A 23,172-nucleotide genomic window follows, 5' to 3' on the forward strand; every position below is an offset into this window, starting at 1 on the left:
CGTGGACAAATAAAGAGATCAATAAAATAGGAAGAGATATATCTCCTGATATGTTCAATAATTTATTTGTAAATAATTTATAATGTCTCTGAATTTAATAGTAGAAATGATGTGACACTTTCTAATCATAATAGATGTATGAGTGAAAAATTTAAGTTTTCAGAATTCACAGTTATCAAAGTGTACAATACCTTGATGAAGTTGAAAAATAGCGAATCGTATGATGTATATGGTTTAAAATCATTAATAATAAAGATTGCAGCCCCATACATAGCGGAAATTGTCACCTACCTGTTCAATGAATGTATAAATAACTGCATCTACCACTACCTCCGTAAACACGGAGGTAGTGCATCTACCCGGTTTTTCTAAAATACCGTATAGTATAGAGGCTCTAAAAGTGACGTCGGAAACTTTCGACCCATACAGTAACCATCATTCCAATTTTTGGTAAGGCTTTTGAATAGGGTACCGTACCTATTTAGTGAACCTCTTGTACAGTATTATAAGCTTTTTAGTTCAAGTCAATTTGGATTTAGAGGTAATTTGAGCACAACATCTGCCATATCTGAGTTTTTAATGAAAGGAATTGAGCACAAGAAGAGCAATATTGCCAGAATGTACGATTATTCATGTGCTTTTAATACGGTCTCGCATGAAATACTATTAACAAAACTTTCGGCCTACAATATTGATCAAGAAGTATTGAAGTTTTTCAAAACATATCTAGAGGGGAGGTTCCAGTCAGTTTACCAGTAGATTTATCAGTAGAACGAGGGGTACCTCAGGGATCTATACTGGGACCAATACTGTTATTAATTTATATTAATGACTTACCTACTTACTTGGAAGGCAATGGAAGAATAATATTTTCATATGCAGATGACCTGGCAGTAATAATAAGCGATGAAAATCAGACAGATGCAAAGTCCAATTTAGAACAATGTAATCTTTTGATTGACAGTTGGAGTAAGGCAAATGAGTTAGCTATTAATGATAAAAAACCACTACTAAAAGTTTTAGTCTAGTAATAGTCCTTTAGCTGGTAAACTTTTCCTGCTACAGAAGAGAGCCATTGGAATATTAAACAATGAAGAGCCACGTAGTCATTGTAGACCATTGTTTATTGAGAATAAAATTCTGACTCTTCGTTCTATGTATGTCCTGGAATGTCTGTGTTATATCAAAAAGAACCTGGATAAATTTAGCCTAAACTCTGATAGGCATACATACAATACAAGAGGGGCAAGTAATATATATATCGAATGGTGCTCTTCCAGCGCATCATTGAGAAGTTTCAGGGCCCAATCTCTCAGATTTTATAATGCCCTTCCGTCATTGGTAAGAGACCTAGATGCCACCCAATATAAAGATAGAGTTAGAAAAGGCCTAATAAGAGGTGGACTTTACAAGGTACCTAAATTTTATAACATTTCACAATCTATGTAAATCTGGTACTATTGTGTATGATCTAGACTGTGTAAATTTAGTTTGTAATCTTGTTTAAGAAGTTAATTTTTGATGTAATTGTGTTTTAGCTGTGTAGACTTTTGTATTGTTGATTGTATACTTGTGACAATGACCAATGTTTATTGTAAATCAAATGGTAATAAATATATTTCTATTATTTAAGAAAACTTAAACTAAGAATGGTTCTGCATATCCACATATTCCACTTACAAGCTGGATTTATTTGGGTTAGATTTTCAAGTTATTTTTGAGGAATTTATTTAAAATAAAATTTTGATTATCCCGTAAACAGGCCTATTCCTATTCCATGTTGTTTAGGTCCCGGCTGCCTAAAAAGTAGTCGTTAGGTCATGTCAGAGGCCCTGAAATTGATCAGTTGCGACCTGAAAACTCTGACACCAGACCTGAGCCAGCCATCCTAGACCTGAGCCAGACTCGATATTACGGTATTATTATGTTGATAAGCCGCAACAATGGGGATCAGCAAACCCCAGTAGAATTTGCTGAATGTAACCTACTTTAACACAGATATTCTGCGCAAGAGCAAATAGACATTCAGTACATCATCACAATGATGCAAACTGAATTCACATACAGGTGTAAAATATCCTAATTATGATGAATCCTATTTGCTGTATTTTATTGAATAATAAATACCTACATATTATTATTAATATCCTTCTACAAAATAAAATTCTTCTATAGAGGAATAGCTGATACCGGTGCTGCAATATCAACTGTTCATTATTCTTAAAAATGATCAATTATTATATTTTATTCGACAAGAAAAAGTATTTTTCAATGATTATAATACTTTCTAATAACTTAGAAATATTGGATTCATGACAGATCCAAGATGACGGGCGAAAATTTTGAAATAGTTGAAAAATCGTTTTTTTTTAATTCGAATAGGATACCCAATGAAACCTACTGTAATATTATTATCCATGCAATGAAATAGGCTTTTCCCATTATTTTCATCAACATTGTATGATATTACAAGTTGCGGATTTTAAAGATAAATACAACAGTTTGTGAGCGAGCAATTTAACCCAGGGGGTCACTATAAAAAAGGTACGGTAGTGAGAGTGATTAGTGAATGATTAGAAAGAGCCGTGTTAAAAGTACCTAATATCTCACCGACTATAATTAATAATTATTAGTCTATAATTATAGTACTATTATATTATTAGTTTAGAATTTTAGTCCTAATATAATTATTAGTCTATAATTATTATAGTCCTATTATCTGCTTTGTCGAATGACGTCAATCATTCACCAATAGGCCTATTAATCAAATACTGCCTATATAACGTGGACCTCACTATATAGCAGTTCTCAGTAGGTAGTAGAGTATACCCAAATCCAATTTGTCTGGAGACGCTTGAAAACTGCAAATTACAGTTTTAATCGTGTATACTTTAAACGAATTACTTTAAATTACTCTGAACACAAATGAATTCATTAATTTCTCTCAAGAAATCCATACTCCAGAGTTGACCTGACGCTCACCTCTCAGATTCTTTCTTACCTTCAGTAATAATTACTAGATGGTTTGCAAAAATCCATTGGAATAAAATAGACAAGGCTCTGCTAGTTTTCAGACTAGAAAGTATTTTATTCATAGGCTTGGAAACATTATTTTGAGAAACACATACTTTTACAGTCAAATGGGCGCTTATAACACATTGATAGAAGAAAAATGCTAGTTTTCATTTTTGCTAATATCAGAATCTTTGCTTCTTCCTCATAAAGAGTTGATTTTATGTAATCAGAAATTGAAATGAGAATATAATATATTTATATAGCGTTCTAAAATATATTGCATTTGCATAATCTACTTACATGTAAAAATTGCTTGCAATTGAAGTTCACTTGAATTCCCCGTAATGGGTGATTACGCCGTAAATATAATGATTGGTTCAAAGGGTCAATATCATCATAATATGTCACTCTTCATTTAAACACTAACTATAATTCTTTACCATTATCACATAAGTTTTAAGTATCGACTGACAACTTTTATGAAACAATCTGAGTTGCACAGTAATAATTTCACAAAAACAAATTTATTGAAAATTTACCTCAAATATACAATGAACAGCTTATATTTCTTTGAAAAGATAACTTTACAAGTAATAGTTATACCTCCATAACCTAATCAATAATGATAATAATTGAGAAACAAAATGGATACTGAAAGTCTAATTAATTTTTTCCAAAGCATAACTATTAATAGTATAAAAATTGTACAATCTAAGGAATACATAAAATTACTTATCATATTATTTTGATATTTGTTTTAAACAAAGTTATAAAAATGAAACAATAGATGTCAAAGACGAATAATTCAACAGTAGAATAATAATTATTACTAGTTATATAATCTATATTAACATGTAATATTTTTGAAATGTACAGCATTCAGCGATCTAGTAATCATATTAGAAGACTTTCACATTCATCGAGCAGCTTGGTCTTACATAATTAATTGTGAATAGAGGATAATAATATTGATAACAATTCATGTTTCAGTGCATAAAATTTTTACGTATAAAAACAGCTACCTAGCTTTTTTACAAGATTGCGAATATTATCATCAATTAAATGAGCTCTTTCATAGAAAACTAAATATTTCTATTTTACAAAAACAATTTACAACCAGGGAAAATTTATTCCTACAGTTAATGTACATTCAAATTTAAATCGAGAGTGTTTACTCAAATAGATTGTAATTTTCAATCTGAAAAAACAACCATAACACAACATTCTGTTGAACAGTACTCTTTAGATCAGTACATTAATGATTCGATAGTAAAAATGAATTATTATCACGATGCGATTATTCCAATGCGTTTGCTGATGTATTATAACCCTTCAGTGCACCATTTTGCAGATGAATTACTTATATAGCTCTCGTGTTTCTTTTTAATAAGTAGAAGATCGAAACCACGCCAATTATAATCATTGTGATTAAACTCAAGTAGGTATTCACTTGTTAGAACAAGGGTCATATTTTATTTGTTGACCTGTTGAGAATAGTGAGCTAATGATGATCCGCGGACACAATAAGTAAGGAGCAGAGAGAGGCGAGTGTAGAAAACCAAGTGATATTATTTTTTTTAAGTGATTAAGCTTTCATTGAGATCAAAGCTCTGCTCTCATTCTTATCCTAAATTTGAAGATTTTCGATTAACATACCAAAGAGCATATTCGATGAAAATAGTATTCTTACCAAACAGAACAAAATAACGAGGACTGAAGGGTTATGATAACCATACCATGCTGAGGTTATAAATTAACAAAAGGCCAGTGACGAACTGGCTTCAATGTAATTATTGTGATCTTGTTACTTAAACACAAAAATTGACCAGACTCTGATCCTGAATTATTATACGAAATATAATAATAAGTATCATAAAAAGCATTTATAAAATTACATTTCACTATTAAGGAGATTATTGCCAACTATATTTCATTTGAGAAGTTATTAAGGATTTTAGGTTTTTGAAACAGCGCAGATTTCTCAATCAATAAATAAATTATTAGAGATAATTCGAGGATAGAGCTTTTTCTACAAACCACGAAACATCTTCAATATACTGTTTAAAAAGAACTGTATATTCTGTTTGAACAGTATATCGTTTCCTTTGGAAATATACTAGATTTCCTTTGCAAAAACCCAACATTCTTATTTCAACTTTCAATGATGCAGTATTTAGAAATAGTCTGGGTTCTAATAAAAGAGATCCATCTCCCTGTAACCATCTGAAAGGGCATATATGATAAGGATTTTTAAAGCTAACTTGGTGTATATAGGCAGATGATTATAGGAAAAACCACTTTTCATTATCAAACATTTTTGTGTTGAAGGAAGTTTGCACATTTCATTACTTTGGTAAGGTTAGACGCCAAATTATTCGTGAATAATCGCAAAATGATAAATATTCATTAGAATATTATAAAAGAACTTGAACTTTTTCATGTTACTCTCAAGACAACTTGAACCTATCTAACCAAGTTCTCCATAGGTTAAAAATCTCTCAAGAAAAGTTTGTTCAATTTCGACAACACAGGGAGTATAACGCTACTTCTTACAGTATCGCTGGGAACTAATTATAAGCTACTTAAGGAAATTAGGCTTTTAATAACTTCCTACATTCCCAATTATTGAAATAATTGTATACAAAAGTAGCATCTTCCCTTTCTTTGCTACGGGAATTAGAAGATCCATTATTTGTGAGAGATATTTATCAGCAACCAACTTCAGAAACGGGCTCAACAAGCGAAACAATATTAAAAGAATAGGCTCTTCTTGAATTCAAAATGCAAATCCTTCTTTTTCCATTAGTAGAACTACTACTACATAAGTTCATGGAAAATACAAAAGCTATTTTCATTACACTTTACCATTTAATAGTAATTTAAAAGTCGTAGCCTATGTGAATAAAATCTGGAAATCGTATTCAGCAAGTTGACATTGATATTCTAACACTGAATGACAATACTACTTGGAGTTGCAGTCTAAGCGTCTTCTTGGTTGTTGTTCTTTTGCGTGATGGCGGCCAGAAGCGCAGTGACTGTGGTGTCGAGGGTCTCGAGCCAGTCGGTGGAGGGCGAGGCAGTCTTGTCTGGCGAGCTGCTGGTTCGAGCCTCCTTCACCTCCTTGGAGCAGCCCGCCGTACTCGTTGCCGTGCCTCCACTGCTGCTACTGCTGCTGCTGCTGCTGCTACTGGTCTCCGCCTTTGGAGAGCTGGTCGACGCCGCTTTGCTTTCTTCGGCTGGCTTTTCTGCTGGCTTCTCTTCTTCTTTCTCCGTTGCAAGCTTCCGCTTTTTCCATGGACACTCACCTATTCAAAAACATAGTTCAAACTTACTTATGTTTAACAGATACAGATAGATGCTTGACACTAAAGATAGATGGTGTCACTTCAAATCAATGACTGATTAAGTAACATATTTCTGGTTTTTTAAACAAATCTCACCAAAGATAGATGTGTAGTTTAATTAATTATTGATTCATTTATTAATACAATAACAAATCATATAGAAATGTCTAGGAGAGAGCATTATGTAAGTTTATATTTAACATTGAAGTTTCAGTTTATCTCATGGTAGTTTGACATCTTGTGAGGACAGGAGAACTTGTAACAATGCCTTCGTATCATTTCCACTGACTATCAAGTGAATCTCACTATAGATGGAAAATGTTGTATGCATCACGGGACTGAAGTGCTTTTTGTTTCTGGAAAATTGTGTTGATTGTTTACCTGATTCGTTGTTGATCTGTGTGAGCAGCTGATTGAGCACGGGTTCGAGCTGCGGATGCGGAATGACAGGCAACTCGACGCTGTAGACAATGGCCAGTGCGCGCAGGTCACCGTTGAGTCGCGACGCCTGCGCATGCTCGCACACGTTCAGGCCCGACGCCATGTTCTCGGCCAGCGTCGTCACTATGCTCTCCATCAGCAGGCATGTCTGGTCAGTAAGCACCTGTTCAGCTACCTGCCATCATTCAATAGTATTAGCACCTCCTATATACTATTGTATTTTGCACCCTCACCCAAAATTTATTACTGCTACTAACACCTGCTCTAGTACATGGGTTTCCCATAGTTGAGTATGTTAATTTCCGGAAAAATTGAATTTTCTTCACATCCATAGTAAATTTTATATTGTATTTTCAATATCAAGTGCATTTTATTAATTTGTTTATACTTTAATGGAAATAAAATTTATTTATTCTATCTACGTCCCATAAAATTAATATAATCTTTTAAAACACAAAGCGCTCTGATTTATGTACATTGGAAACAGAATTCAATTCTGCAGGGCAATTCCTTTTTACTTTTTTTTAATTTTCAAAATAATTCAATAACTGGACATAATCCAATAAGGCCGACTGCTACCTTGCACTCGCTTAATCTATCATATTTTAAAGGCGGACAAGATAAGATTTCAGATTGATTCATGTAACACTCATATTCTGGTGGATGATACTTAATTGAGCTTACCTTTGGAAAATATGTGACTAAGAAATCGTAGATTATGTCAATGTTGAGAGATGGGCGCTCATCAAGAAGTATGGCTTCAACATAGTCTACGAAGTAATTGCTGTTGGTGAGCATTGTTATATACTTCCGATCAACATTCTGCAAAAAAACAACATTGTCATCAATAACTTACGAAAAATAAATACAGAAAAATATAGAGCTCCTAGTATATATTATAGTTTCAGTTAATTTCTTCCATGAAAAATTCGGGAGAATAGAATTAAGTAATTTAGTCAAATACAGTCAAATTTACACTTTAAACAAAAAAATATACGTTTGAATTGAAAATTAAGTTAATTTTTCAATTTGTTTTTAATAAAAATTTAGTGTTAGTAAGAAATAGGTTTTGCCAGATCTGGCAATACATTGTAATTTGTAATAAAGAATCAAAAAGTATTCATTGAATGTAGGATCAGGAAGAAAAATAAATTCTACTGATACTACCTATCCTATTATATTAAGCGAGTAATTTCTGTATATCTGTTTATATTTTTTTATCTGGTTATTTATGTTCAACGGATCTCGAAAACAGCTCTAACGATTTTCACGAAATTTGGAACATAGTAGGTTTATGATATAAAAATTCGATTGCACTAGGTCTCATCCTTGGGAAAACTCGCTGAACGACATTAAAAGGATAATTCATCCTTGGCTGAAACAGCTGAGACTTTCGTCGTCTGTGGATAGTAAAAAGTGAGCGAGTGATTCTGTGGAAAATCAAAATATCGCATCCCCGAAATTCATAAGCTGACGTATAACCAGCTGTAAAATATAAACACGATCATTTTAGAGAATTGTGTTCTGTTTATCAATTAATAAAAATAACGAGCGAAGCTCGGTGCCTCGACATTACAGTATAATACTGAAAACAGTTTATCACGTGGTTGATAGAAATAATTGACAAAAAATGAATTAAAGCAAGTTTTTATTACTAATGCCCGGTTTCTCAGTCGTTCAATAAACAACGCTATAGCTTTTGATTCAATAACTTTATTGATTCAATAAATTTTTATTGGTTCCTTAAACATATTTATAGAATCCATAGCTATGGAACGATTTATCTGTTCAATGCATCTGGCAGCATGGCATGATTCCAAACCAGCCACTTTCGTTAACAAATGTTATATGGTAGCCATGGTAACATTGGTAACCAACTAAATCTTGGTTGTTTATTCCCTGCTGTTTGTTGTGAAGTTAAAGTTGAAGGTTATTTCCAATGGTAATGACATTTTTCATGAGTTATTATTTATTATAGCAGAGAAACGAGACCGTGGCAAGAATTTTACAGAGGTCGAAAAAGACCAATTAGTAGAAATCTGCCTAAAGTACAAAACTGTAATAGAGAATAAAAAGACAGATAAATATTCGATGAAAGATAAGAACATGGCATGGGATGCAGTGAGAGAAGAATATAATAATTCTATTCAAATTAAAACTTTAAAGTCCCTCTACGATGGATTGAAGATGAAGGCCATTTTGGCACTATTTCGTTTAATACACAACGCTATAGCAATTGATTCAATAACTTTATTTATTCAATACATTTTTTTTGGTTTCTTATACATATTTATAGAATCCATAGCTATGGAACGATTTATCTGTTCAATGAATCTGGCAACATGGCATGATCCCAATCCAGCCACAAAATTTTGTTTTCTTAAACAAACTTTATACATAGTTACTATGGTTACCAACCAAATCTTGGTTGTTTATTCCATGCTGCTTGTTTTGAGGTTATTTCCTAAGGTACTGACATCTTTTGGCCGATGTCTCTAAAACAAGATGGCTGACACCAAATCAGGGCTATCAATGCTAAATATAGTGCAACTTTAATTATGTTTTGTTTTTAAAATACTGGTGATCTACACTAATTTTAATTTTATTTTGTAATTAAATTTTTTGATTGCAACTTAAAATTTGACAAATTTATCCATTCCATAAATGTTTATAGGCTGGATTTTGGCACTATAGTTTATCGAGAGATTTATGGATTCAATAAAGTTATTGAATGGATAAACGGTTTATGGAACGACTGAGAAACGGGGCATATAGTTTATCGAGAGATTTATCGATTAAATAAGTTTATGGAGCGTTCTAGAAACGCATTCCTCATATTTATCGATTCAATAAAGTTATTGAATGGATAAACAGTTTATGGAACAACTGAGAAACCGGACATAAGTTTTTAGTCATTTGGCTAAACTTAGCAGAGGCCAGTAACACGCAAGCTGGGTTGCACTAAGAAAGAACAATCTAATCTCAGATAGTAAAATAATAGGTAGTATTATAATAATAAGCTATTCAGAATAGTTGATCCTGGTGGGTACAATCCAGATTCATCATTAGCTTAGGTCGTAATCTCTTTTGATGAATTATGCAAAACCTTTTTTCTCCAGATTGGATACATCTGATTGTCACCTCATCAATTCAAACAAAATAAATACTATCCTGAAACTCTTCTTAATTAGCAATGCAAGATAACTGTGGAGAAAAAATATTTCAACTCACTTGAGCATGATAGATGTCTAGCCACAGCTTAGGAAAGAAGGTTAGATGCAGAGGAACCCCTTCGAAGCCGACTATAGCACTGAGGTTGACCAATGCATCGTTCATACAGTCATGGTTGATGGCCAGACGACACATCACATCAATAAAGTTGTGGTAGGGAGTGTAGAACGATGACAACGCTTCATCATAATCTGGATCGGTGCCCTGAAATTGAAATATTTTGAAATTAGTATCTTGGAAGAACGATGAAATAAACATACACTACAAAACGCACTGATTATTTTCTATATCATTCATTGCATTGAATATAAGTTGACATTGTAATTGGTCAATACAATGGCTTCAATAAATATGCTACTATATGCAAATTCAGCTGTTATGGCCTTGGAAAAAATATTCTTATTGATGCCAAGATCTGCAATAGTCTGCTAAAATCTCAAATAGATGCATGACACTCAGTAGTCAGCTTTCAAGTTCAATGCAAACGTTTCAAGTATGGGTCTAAAATGAAAGTATATACACTTTTCGTGTGATCTAGAAAATGTAAATAAAAAAATAAAATTTGGGAGTTAATTATTATTTTGTCAAATATACATTGTTAATCTTCAATGAAATAGGAATTTCATAGGAAAAAAGGTTCGTCCGATTGAGATATTTTTTTATATATTTAATAATAATAATATTTATTCGACCAATCAACAAACATTGTACAAAATATTTCTGAAAAAAACACTCTTAACTGGTGTAGCAAACACCTTCGCAAGCACAATACATTGTATATCAAAGTCTTAATGAAACCCCCAAGGTAATCCTGTGTGGGCCCCTTCTTCATACTTTTATTCCCAATAGAAAAAAATGAAATGAAATAAGTAAAAATTAAATGAAAATATAGTCATACCTGGATATTACACATAAATTTAAAAACTGTAAAATTTTGAAAAAGAATTACTAGAGAAAAAGTATTGAACATAAAAAAATATAAAATCATAAAGCAATTAAATAGGTTTTTGTGCGGGCAGCACATTCTGAGTGATCATTATTATTATTCACCTAACAGAAAAAGCCATGTAAATTAAAAGTGCTATGACACAATTATTACACAAAATTACATATATAATTCACGTTTTACAAGCATATGATATCAATATCAAATTAGATACAAACAGGTAAATATCGACCTTAGATTATGGACTACTATTATAAAAATAATTGAATATAATCAATTTCAGCAATGATTTTTTTCAATCTGGCCTTTAAAAGCTTACAACCTACATACTTGAAAAATCGTATGTTATGTTCAAGCCTAGGTCTTGGTAATTGAACTCGGTTTCTGTATCGAACATTATGATATGAGGTATGAGGCTGTGTTATCAATTGATTTTTATTTTTGAATGTATCTATAACTGCTTTAAACAAGAATGTCTGACTGTTAGTATATTAAGGGACCTGAAAAGGTGTAGTGAGTGCTCGGTCCTTGGCCTGCCACAGAATAATCTTATAAAATGCTTTTGTGCTACAATAATTGGCTTTAAATTTGTGATGTATGCACTTTCATAACAAATTAGTCCATAATTGATTCTCGATTCTACTAAAGTGTGATATAAATGGACTAGAAAATATTTTGGACACATACCCTTCAAAAAGTAAAAATTTCTTATGGAAATTAACATTTCTAATTTCAATTTGTGCTTTCAAAGCTTACTATCTATTAGCAAACCAAGGCACTTGATAAAAGTGCCCTTTACCCTTTACCCTTCAAAAAGTAAAAATTTCTTATGGAAATTAACATTTCTAATTTAATTTGTGGACATGCTCATACCATGGAAGCTTACTATCTATTAGCAAACCAAGGCACTTGACACAATCTGTTTCCTTTATTATTTCACAATGCGAATTGAGCAAGTTATCCTCACAATTAAACCTATGATATTTTAGTATTGGTAAGGTATTATTTGATTTGTTGTTTTTGAGCTTGAAATGAAGTAGATTTGACTTATCTGCGTTTAGCAATAATCTATTTCTACAAAACCACCAGTGAATAATTTTTCAGGGAAAAACCCCAATGAATTTTCATCGACGATCATGTATTTTGGGGGCGCTGAATTAGGATCTGAAATTTGATGATTCGGAATATGTCGATCACTTGATTCAAGTTCCCCCAAAATATAATATCAAGTAATTAAACAAATTTTCCATTTTAATAAATTTCAAGGCCTTCCTAACCGATCAAATCAATGTTTTTGGTCATATTTGGATCCGAATTCAACGCCCCAAAATACATATATGAAACTGACGAGAAAAATTCCTTCGGGGCTGTTTCCTGAAAAAAGATTAGCGTTCATCGTAGATGGTACATATGGCTCAGGCTCACACAATCCAGCAACTTGATGGTTATACGTACTTTGGCAGCATCGACGAGGTTGTGTGGCACGGCCATCTGCACCATGGGGCGGATGGGGCGGGTGGCGGCGGCGGCGGCCGCCTTGAGGCCGGGAGGCGGCAGTTTGTGGCCGCGGCGCGGGAAGTAGGGCCCCATCGGCACTGCGTTGGCACTCTCCTGGAACGCAGAGTGGCAGTGCGACAGCAGTGGCACCAGCACATGAAGCACCTCCGTAGGCAACAGGAATACCAGCTCTTTCAGCACATCTGAAAAATTATTCCAAACAAATTATAGCTTTACAAACGAAAGAAAAATGAAAATGAACTTTATTTTGCCTTTGAATAATACAACAGTCAAATACAATCACGGTTTCAAAATTATACTAGGAGCAATTTTTTATTGAAACTGCCAGTTTAAACGAGACAAACTAATGCACCCATTACTATATTCGATAAAAAAACTCTCAATAGTTGAATGCTTCGATGTACTAACATTGATGTTTTCAAGTTTTATTGTATTCAATACTTGTATTAATTATCATTAAAAATATTTCTATCAACTGGAAGGTAAAGTCTCAGTTCGCCGACTCTCAGTTTAAAGTGAAAATTTCTTTATACTTAAATAAGTGTGAAGTTGAGCCGTTTGGTTAGAATAGTCTAACTTTTAGTTTAGTTTTTTTTATAGTATGATTTTTGTTATTCATTCTAACACAGCTATAGGAACTAGAAAAAAGTTTTCCTTTCACTAGTATATCTATTCTATTGTTACTGACAATTTTTGCTGTACAGTACTTCGTTTTTCTGACTGATTTGCTTGTTATGCTAACATAATATCCCAGAAACTTATGATGTGTTTGTTGTTTTTGGGCTCAATGAATAAAGATCTCAAATAGCCTAGTAGTATTCTGAATGAATAATTTTGGGAATATGTGTCAATGTTTTCTTTTAATTACATGCACAAATACAGCTGAACATTGATAAATGAATTTCATTTCCTCAAACACAAATATATCGTCAGGATAATGAATGATTCGAGCCATTTACCTATGCACTGATTGCGCATTTCGGGCGGATTGTAGGTGTTGAGTAGAGTGACGAGTTTACGAAGCACCTCCATCCAGTCTTTGCAAGACAGCAGCAGACTTCGCACATCTTTGGTGTCTCGGTGGAATTTCAAACATTTGGCCAGATCCAGCAGTATTGACAGCATGTCTAGCACATCACCGGTGACATGGCAAGCCGTCGCCTCATGATACATCACGTGCAGCGTGTGGAACGACTGCAATGCAATGCAATGCAACACATCAAACATTCATCATTAGACAATATCATTTTGTAGACAGTTGAAAAAGAATAAATTATTTGAATTTATTTGCAAATCATTAAGTGATAGCATTTTGATATGATTATAAATTTGTTCTTCATTCTAATATTTTAACACAACCCTAGGAGCTAGAGAGAAGTCTTGAATGAATAATTTTTGGAATATATGTCAATGTTTTCTTCTAATTACATGAATCTTCTAATTTAATGATTGACAATTTTCAGATCTCTCAGAAATAGAGTTAGTCGGTTGCCAAGAAATTCATAATTCTACATACACTACTAGGGAAATGGAACAAGAATGTTTCCAAGTAAAATTTCTGCATTTATTTAAAAAGTTATTTGAGTAACATAAGACAGTAATATTGAGAAAGATATATTGTAAAAATCTGTGCAACCAAAACATTAATTGGGAACATTGATAAGAGAATGATCTGTTTAATAATGACCGGACCTTATCATAAGGTAGGTTTACGTGTACAGTATGTAAAATATAATATAGCGACTATCTATTCCATAGCATTATTGCACATGCAATGGAGTATTGTATTTTTTAGTAGTTCTGATCTACTCACGGTTAACGAAAGGTTCTTGTTCTTACAAATACAAGATACTTTCGTTTAATAGAAGTTATTTTTTGAAAAGACTTGTTCAATTAAATAATTACTGTGATATGCATGTTTAATGAGCTGTACTTACCTCAAAGCACATCTGCAATCCACCACTGTACATAACATACAGTCTATCCTCATCAGTCTCAACAAGTATCCTGAATGCAGATATCAAAGTAGCCCAGCAGGAGCGTCCATCAAGAACCTGTAAAGTTAATCCATTAATCTATTTATTTAGACATGTAAGAGCGCTAACAGGCAAGCCTCAATGCTCGCATGCAACAAAATAAGATAAACTTATTCAATATAATCAATTGAAAATAATATAACTGAAAATAAATTTAAAACTTTCCTAGTTCCAGAAAATCAATATAATTTTTCAATTGATTTAAAAAAATGTCCTAATTCAAAATAACTGATAACCTATCAATGTCAGGCCCCTATTTTGAATTACATAAATATTTGGATGAATCAGAAATGTATATATCAGCGTCATTTCCATCAAGTTGAATCCCATATGAATCTGATACTACTTGTGTGTGAGGATATTGAAGTGAAGGATGATACAAATCATGATTGGTGCAGCGTTAGCTAATGAAAGTTAGAAAATGCAGTCAAATGAACTAACTTGCTCACAAATATGACAGAAAAGTTGTATGCAAACATAAAACAGTAATGTATTCCATCATAAATATATGACCGTATTGGTCAAACAAACAATAAGAGTGTAACATACCTGCAAATATAGATTGATCGTCTGCTTTCTGAAATTATTGATTTCAATAATTTCATTTTCAGTCGTATCTGGATACTTTGCAACAAATATCTGCATCAGTTTAAACAATTCATCAACCGCCTGAAACAAAGAAAATGTTGACTTCCAACTTTCATTTTTTTGCAACACCAGATATTTCAAACAATTTGAATAGGTAGGCTATAATATGTAGTTATCGGTAATCAAAACGAAAACTAAGGGTAATCCATAGTATGTAGACGTTTTATAATTAGGACATTTTGAAATTGAACACTACTGCCATCACGTTTACTAAGAGTATCATAAAAGTACATTGAGGTTAAACTTGATGAACGTGAGTAAGGAACTCTTGATTCAAAATGGAACTGTTGGCGATTATTCTTAGTTCTATATTTTAATAGTATTCATCTATGCTGTTAGTCTGAAAATTGAAAAATCAAAGTACCCTTTTTTAAAACTTTACTCTATTTATTACTCACGACATTTTTCGTCATATTGGGGAATAAATACTATTAGTAAATAAACAAGAAATTAGTAATAGTATTTATTTAACGTTATTAATATGTCAAATTTTTATGTATATAAACGAGCATTAATATGTCAAAACATGTCATGAGTAGTAGAGTAAATTAAAAATAGGTACTTATTTTCAGATTATTACGAGTAGCCCTCACAGAAAAAGTTAATAAATTTATGTTTTTCAAATTTTCAATACTTCATCTGATTACCTAAGAAATATTAATTGAATTGGAATTTGAATAACGTAATAAGAGAGTTGACCTATATCATTCAATATTTGATTGAACACTTAAAAATATACTTTGTTGCAGTAGGAAAGAAGGACATTGTAATTTAACTTGCATGTATCATCTTATAGAGGAACGTCCACAAAAAATGATTATACATTACAGAAGAATACAAGAAACAGACAAATACAGAAGAAACCAGGCAACAGTGGGACTGAAATAATAGTGGGAAGTGTTTAGCATTTGAATGGGGATGATAGTTACCGCCGAGTACTGAGTTGGAAAGGGCGTGATGTTCTTGAAGGCCCAGTTGATGTTCTGGTGCGTGGCCAGCTGCCGCGTGAACGCCCTCGACTGCTGACAGCACAGCCGCAGCAGTCCATAGTAGGCGGGCAGCATAGTCCTGTTGAATGCCACCACGTCTTGGTCCTCATGGTCCGCTCTGCAAACAATTCAAACAACTCACAATCGTTTTAACACTATTTTGCATGCCGATCAACTAGATAGAGTATTTGAAAATCAATTACGACATTGGGATTTAAATTAAAATTCATCTTGATCGATAATAAATCTTTATGTTCGTGGACTTCAACTTTAATGGGGTTGAGGATAACAAGAATGTTGAGATTTGAGAGGCTGATGAAAGATACACTGTAAATAATATTGAATCAGTACAATGTCAAATCGGTTTCATCCAGCTATGCTTATATCTGTAGTGCTATGGTGCAGAAGTAAATAAGGATAGAGCTATCTGCTTTCTCCAATGACAGACAAGGATAACAAACCGATGTTAATCAGGTGCTGAATTTATAACGTAATCTCACTAGATATGGGAATACTAACAGTTTCTAGGCCTATATTGTTTGAAATTGGTATAGGCTTTATATTTGTTCAAATTCATTAGATTGCATAACATATTTTCACAACTGTTTCAATTTTTATTAATTTACAGTCTTGCTGATTAATTTACCTGAAAGAGTAATTAATTATACGCATTTTATTTTCTGTGGAGAATTTAGACTAAAATTGGGATATCAGTTTTTCACTTTTAATCAACATCAGAAACAAGGAAGTAATGACATTGAAGACATATCTCATACAAGCAAACTCAAGCAATTGATGAATTATTATTCTCTCTACAAGGAAAATAATAGTGATTTTAATATTGCTGTGAAAGCCAATTTGGATTCTATTGTCTAACCTGCATTTCGGTTAAGAACTCCAAATAATGGTTGTTCATAGTTGATACTATTGGTATGCTATGATTAATATTAGAAAAGCCCTTAAACATGAAAATAAAGAGTCTTAATTGTTACAAAAAGCACAAAATTAAAATGATCGGGAGAGAAAATAGGGCTACATTGTGCTATTTCTCACCCGAATTTATTCATTATTACTGAAAAACTACTTAAGCCTTGGTGAAAACATATTATACATATACATTAGTAGGCTCGATAGAAAGCAGTACAACAGACTTTATACTTACAGAATATAATTGAAAGCGATATTTTTGACAATGTGCGCGTTTTGCAGTATTAGCTGCACATTCTCAGGACAATCGGTGCTGACGTGATACCAGAACAGGAGTAGTGCCTGCTTATTCAAATGGACTGCGATGCCTGGCTCCGACAGTTTAGGATGAAAAAGTTGCCACAAATCTAGTAGATACTGACCAAACTGCAAGAAAGCAAATATCTATATATATAAAAGCGAAATGGCACTGACTGACTGACTGACTCACTCACTCACAGAACTGAAAATCTACCGGACCAAAAACGTTCAAATTTGGTAGGTATGTTCAGTTGGCCCTTTAGAGGCGCACTAAGAACGGATTTGGAAAAATTTCCAAAGATACGCCCGAAATTTGCGTTTTCCAGCGTTTTTTTCTTTTTCTCAGCTTTATCTAGAACAAATGAACAGAAAATGTTCAAATTTACTACAGAAGCTCACCTGGGGTGTAAAAATGTTGTGTTAGAAAGAATTTGAAATAACGCCAAAGATAAGCCAAAAATTAGCGGTTTTTGCGTTTTCTCAGTTCTTTCATCAAGTAATAAATAGAAAATGTTCAAATTCGGTACAGAAGTTTAGCTAGGGTCTAAAAATTTTGTAATGAGGTGACTTTAATATTTCATCAAAGATACGCCCAAAATCAGCGTTTTTCTCAGCTTTTTTGCGATTTCTCAGTTCTTTGACTTTCTGATGGAATGAAGCATGCTCAAATGAAAAATGCAGGCGAGCGAAGAGAGCCCGCTGATCTCATTTTTAGACGATCCAGTCGGGGGTCCAGGGGGCGGAGCCCCCTGGCTAGACAGATATGACGAGCGAAGCGAGCCTGACGGCTAGTTCATTATATATTGGTATTGGTGAGAAAAAATACTACAAGTTAGCTAATGTGAGCTAATGTTTGATGTTTGAAGGCAGCAGATGAGATAACTCAAGGCCACTCTAGATGAACGGGCCATGCTCTTCCCCCACCACTTTGGGTGACACGTCACAAGAGTAGGCGGACTGCATGCCGAGGAATCCCGTTTCCCCACTGGAATAGCTACGTTGAAACCTCAATTTAACAATTGAAACTACCACTATTGAACTATTGAGCTTCCTTATGAAACCTAAAATAGCATCGACTCATTTAGTTTGAAGCGTTAGTTCATGTGGGTACTGATCGGTGATTATGTTCAGTGAAGTTAATCATGCCATATAAATGCTGTGTACCAGGCTGTAGAAGCAATTATGATAGATTACCTAATGTTACTGTATTTTCGTTCCCCAAAAACTTGAATAAAGCTCAAATATGGCTTCGAGCTATACATAGAAGTAATAATGAATAAATTAAATCTTCGCGAGTGTGTATAGAACATTTCTATGGAAGATTTACTATACGTGAGGATGTTGCAACCTGACCTGCCGGTTCAGGTATTTGATGAGAAAAATGTAGCAGCTTCAAGAGAATGCAACATTCAGAATGAAAATTTTGAGGATACTATTATCTTTCTAGATACCATATCCAAATGTTGGAGAGTACTAAATGTTGGTCATGTATTTAAAGGAGCTCGATTTAATAATGCTTATTGTCGTACCCTCACTTCAGTAAACGACGAGCATGACAACTATTCATTCTCAAAAAAGTTCTTGATCTGGCTGGACTAGTAGAATAATGTTCTTGTTCAAAGTGAAGAGAGAAATCGTCAAAAAATCGCGGAAAACTTATTCACTCAATTAGCATTGACACACACTGTTTATACTTTATTGGAAATAGTAGAGCAGTTACTGAATGTTTTAAATTTCAAATATGTACGTACTATTAGGGAAATTTCATACTGACAATCTCGAAACCAGATTTGCAGCACTGAAGAGCGTATATTTATAGAATGTGTGAATTTCCTCGTATTTGATAAGTTCTGTACTCAAATCAAACGCATTTTCATGCTACTTTTCAGTAATAGACAGATGCAATCTAAAGTATCCATCAAATTTGCTGATTAAAAGATATTCAATTTGATGTTGAGTGAGCGGTACGAATACGCATTTCTAAATAATTGAAAATATCAGAGAAAAACTTTAATGGATGTAATGCTGAATGCCCTCGTTAATGTAAAATTTCATGATTGCGAAACTTGTTATAATGATTTGAATGTTTTTTTTTCAAAAAAGTGTGTGTTCACATTTTTTAATATTCTGTTGAACAGTAAAATGAAGAAATCCAGTCTTATTGGAGAAGGGAAAAATTATCCAAGAAAGAGGAAACTGGAAAAGCTTAGTAGTAAGGTTAAAATAGAAAAAATGTGTAAATAATACTAAAGATATAATAATTGGATAGTAAGTGCAACTCTTAGTACGTATTTCTATAATAGATGTTTCCAGAAAAGCAACTTGTGGTTAGTCATTTTTTCCATGCCCATTAAGTATAGACAGTATTGAAATTAAGTATAAACAGTGAGTATTCACTATTATGAAGAGTCTACTTAATGAGCTATTGAATTACAATACTTTCTTATTAAAATATGAGCCACCGAATAGCAGATTATTGTGAAAATATGGATGGAGAATGGGCTACAGAATACGAGAAGCGACTGCCAGTCGGCCTATTTTTGTGACGTCACGTTTGCAGGAGCTCGGCCTGTTCATATAGAGTGGCCTTGGATAACTAATGGAAAACGCCATGGAAGACAGAAATAGAACACACCAACAAGCGTCAAAATTTGTTATCCTTGGAAAAAATACTTCAAACTATTAATACAATTAAACATAGTTTTTTCCAATTTTGAAGGGTTGTTCTATCATGAAGTATAAACATAAAATGCTATCAACGTAAATCACTAGAAGTAGTCTATTTAGTTGAGTTTAGTTTAATTTTCGCCACAGAAAGCTGTCTATTATCTACTTAGAAAATCTATCCTACAACAATCATCTCAATTATATTCGAATTATATCGTAATCCGCAAAAAAGTAGACAAAGATTAAGAGCTTGTGCTTCAATCGAATTACTGCTCAGAAAGGCAAATGATTACGAAATTGGGGCATTATTGCATTGGTTGATGAAAATCAATATTTTCCATCTGGTAATGGACAACTCAATTGGTTTGGTTTGGACAACTCAATTTGGTAATGTCAATTGAAAAATTGCCAGGGATATGTTCCTCTGTATTACTAGATTAATCAAAAACAGGCAGGTTTGCGGTAATCTACTCGTATCTGAATGATGAAATGTAAATAGATTTAGGAATACTTCCAATAAGTGAGAATAACAATTCACAGTTTATCAGAGAAAAACGATTCCGATCAAGTGAGAATTTGAGTAGTTGAGCTCTGCAGCACACGCCACTCGGAGAAGAATTCTATAAACAATGCTTTCTTTAGAAACCGAATTGGATAGTTTCAATGATTATTATGATCGTTCTAATTCAGTAACATCATGTTTAATATCGATTTGCGACAAATACGTGAGCAGTTCTTACCCTGCTATAGTTTTCAGTAATTTTGAATATCTCACTACAATTGAATTATTTCTCATAACCTACACAGGACCTCGTATGATTACAACGGAGAACGATTTTAGAGATAACAGAGGACTAAATATATTGTTTTTAAATATTTTAACTTGTTTGGAGTGTATAGTGAAACCAGAATTATTAGCTCAGCGGGCTTCATTTTTAATATTGATGAATAATCAAAACAACTATACTAAACAAGAGAATCAGGACAAAATTATGATGATCATGGATACATTTTGGAAAATAAGACTGGTAGATGTTATCATTCTTATTATTGGTGAAATCAGTATAGATATTTTCACGTTTTATCCTTATGGAATAACACACTGCAATAAAGCAGGCCAACCAGTTTTACTGGATAAGTGGATACGTTCAGAGGGAACTTTTCAGAATCAAACTGATCTATTTCCAAAAAACAAAATGCATAACTTATATGGATGTATGTTGCAAGGCATTGGAAAAAGCAGACCTCCGGAATCAATAATACAGTCAGGAGAGAATGGAACATGGACTATAACAGGGGCGGGAGGGTACATGCAGACAATTCTTCAGAAAAAGATGAATTTCAAAACAGCTGTATCGATGCCTGCTAATCACAGTGTACTGGATGAGTTTGGATATTCGGCAGCTGACGGTATACCACAGCAGATAGGCCAAAGCCTCCGATCAGGAGAGAAAGATTTCGCTTTCGGAATATATTCACACATTATATACTTCCTTCCTGGCTTGGAATTCACCGACATATTATACACAGAGCGTTTCAGCTGGGCAATACCATGTGCGGCGGGTCCTTACCGATCCTATTGGCATATTTACACCAAAGAATTCACGTTTGGAACATGGGTTCTAACAATGACAGCTATTGTAGGAGCTATCACTTTGAGCATTTACATGGCATTCAGCAACAAAAGAAGGAAACGTATAGACGCAGCTTCAGTAGCTCTCACAATTTACGGAATCAGTTTGGGACAATCTGTAGGATGGAAAATGGAAAAACTGCCCAGCAGAAAGTTCACAGGACTTTGGATGATGTATTCACTAGTGATGTTTTCAATGTACCAGGCGAAGCTGGGAGCATTTATGACAGTATCGTGGCCGGAAGCAAACATAAGGAGCTTGGACGACATTTTGGAATTGGATTTGAAGGTGTTCGGTGTGCCACAATCATTCAACATATTCAACAAAACCACAGATGGACACAGACCGGCGGAAATGATTGCAAGTAAGTTTAAAAAGTTCAAAAATGGATCGTTTACAATTTTAATTAAAGCTATCGTCGAGGATAGAGACACAGTTGCGTTTGGCTCACAACGGTTCATGATGTACTATTCAGAAAACAGAGGCAACAAAATGAAAAGCAAGGACCCTTTGTGTTTGATGGAAGGCTGGTCAATAGAAGCTAGTGCGTCGCCCTTCCTATTGAAAAAAGGATCAGCTTTGGCCAGTCCAATGAACGCAATTATAAAACGGATGTTCGAGTCGGGAATTGTGTTTTTGCTACATAGATCAACAGAGCCGGAGCCACTCAGAAAACGCAAAGGCTACAAGAGCATTACGGAGTACAAACTTAGACTACAAAAACTCTATGGAGCTCTCATTTTGTATGGACTTGGTATATCCATTTCTTTCATAATATTTGCTGTGGAAATTTTCTTACAACACAAGGAAAGTTATAATCAGAATAGAGGTAAGGATTCTATCTATGGAAACAAGCATAACATAATTTTCAAAGAATAATTTTACACTTGAAGTACAGAAGTTAGTGAATTAAGTATTTTTATAAATAAGTTCTTATAGATTGAATACTTTCAATAAAAATTATTGTGTAATCATAAGACTATAGTGAATACTATCCATAAGTTACGAATTTCTTCATTTAATCAAAGTATTTTGAAAGGATACTGGCAGTTGCTTCTCCCAAACTTGCATAATAAATTCTAGTACCAGGGATTCATAAAATCATTAGAACTATAGTATGTGTTGAAATAAGTTGAGACTTGGCTCTTCATTCCAAGAAATTGCAGGGTTGCCAAATCGTGTAAAATTGCAACATTCTCAAATTTTCAATTCAACGTCATAATTGGATGTAGAATACCATCCCCGATATCCCAGGAGTGCTAAAAATGTTTTAGGTTTGAAAGATTAAAAATGAATTCAACTTTTTTGATGAAATTGGAAACATCGCGAAAATTTTCTTTTCTTTTGAATATCACTTCTCTCAGAATCATGGAGCGTTATAATGCGTAAAAATTTTATATCAAAATAACGGGGAGAATGTCTCTTTTCTCTTTCTTTCACCACCCATTTATCTTCTGAAACAAATTTCTAGCATGT

At 33.5% G+C, this 23,172-nt stretch overlaps 1 protein-coding gene across 5 annotated transcripts in view; it reads right to left on the bottom strand.

Annotated features, from left to right (window-relative positions):
* Positions 1-3,064: 3,064 nt before the first annotated feature.
* LOC111046519 (ubiquitin carboxyl-terminal hydrolase 34) overlaps positions 3,065-23,172 on the bottom strand; it is a 101,240-nt gene continuing 81,132 nt past the window's right edge. For all 5 annotated transcript variants that reach the window (XM_039427288.1, XM_039427289.1, XM_039427286.1 and 2 more), the window contains 10 exons: positions 17,331-17,521; positions 16,109-16,286; positions 15,081-15,200; positions 14,433-14,549; positions 13,455-13,689; positions 12,433-12,677; positions 10,032-10,235; positions 7,485-7,622; positions 6,741-6,975; positions 3,065-6,320 (listed from right to left, as the gene is read on the bottom strand). In XM_039427288.1, the coding sequence (XP_039283222.1) occupies positions 5,995-6,320; positions 6,741-6,975; positions 7,485-7,622; positions 10,032-10,235; positions 12,433-12,677; positions 13,455-13,689; positions 14,433-14,549; positions 15,081-15,200; positions 16,109-16,286; positions 17,331-17,521 (1,989 nt within the window). In that variant the 3' untranslated portion in view covers positions 3,065-5,994. The remainder of the gene's footprint in view (positions 6,321-6,740; positions 6,976-7,484; positions 7,623-10,031; positions 10,236-12,432; positions 12,678-13,454; positions 13,690-14,432; positions 14,550-15,080; positions 15,201-16,108; positions 16,287-17,330; positions 17,522-23,172) is intronic.

The sequence above is a fragment of the Nilaparvata lugens genome, chromosome 4, assembly GCF_014356525.2.
Source record: "Nilaparvata lugens isolate BPH chromosome 4, ASM1435652v1, whole genome shotgun sequence".
Classification (NCBI taxonomy): domain Eukaryota; kingdom Metazoa; phylum Arthropoda; class Insecta; order Hemiptera; family Delphacidae; genus Nilaparvata; species Nilaparvata lugens.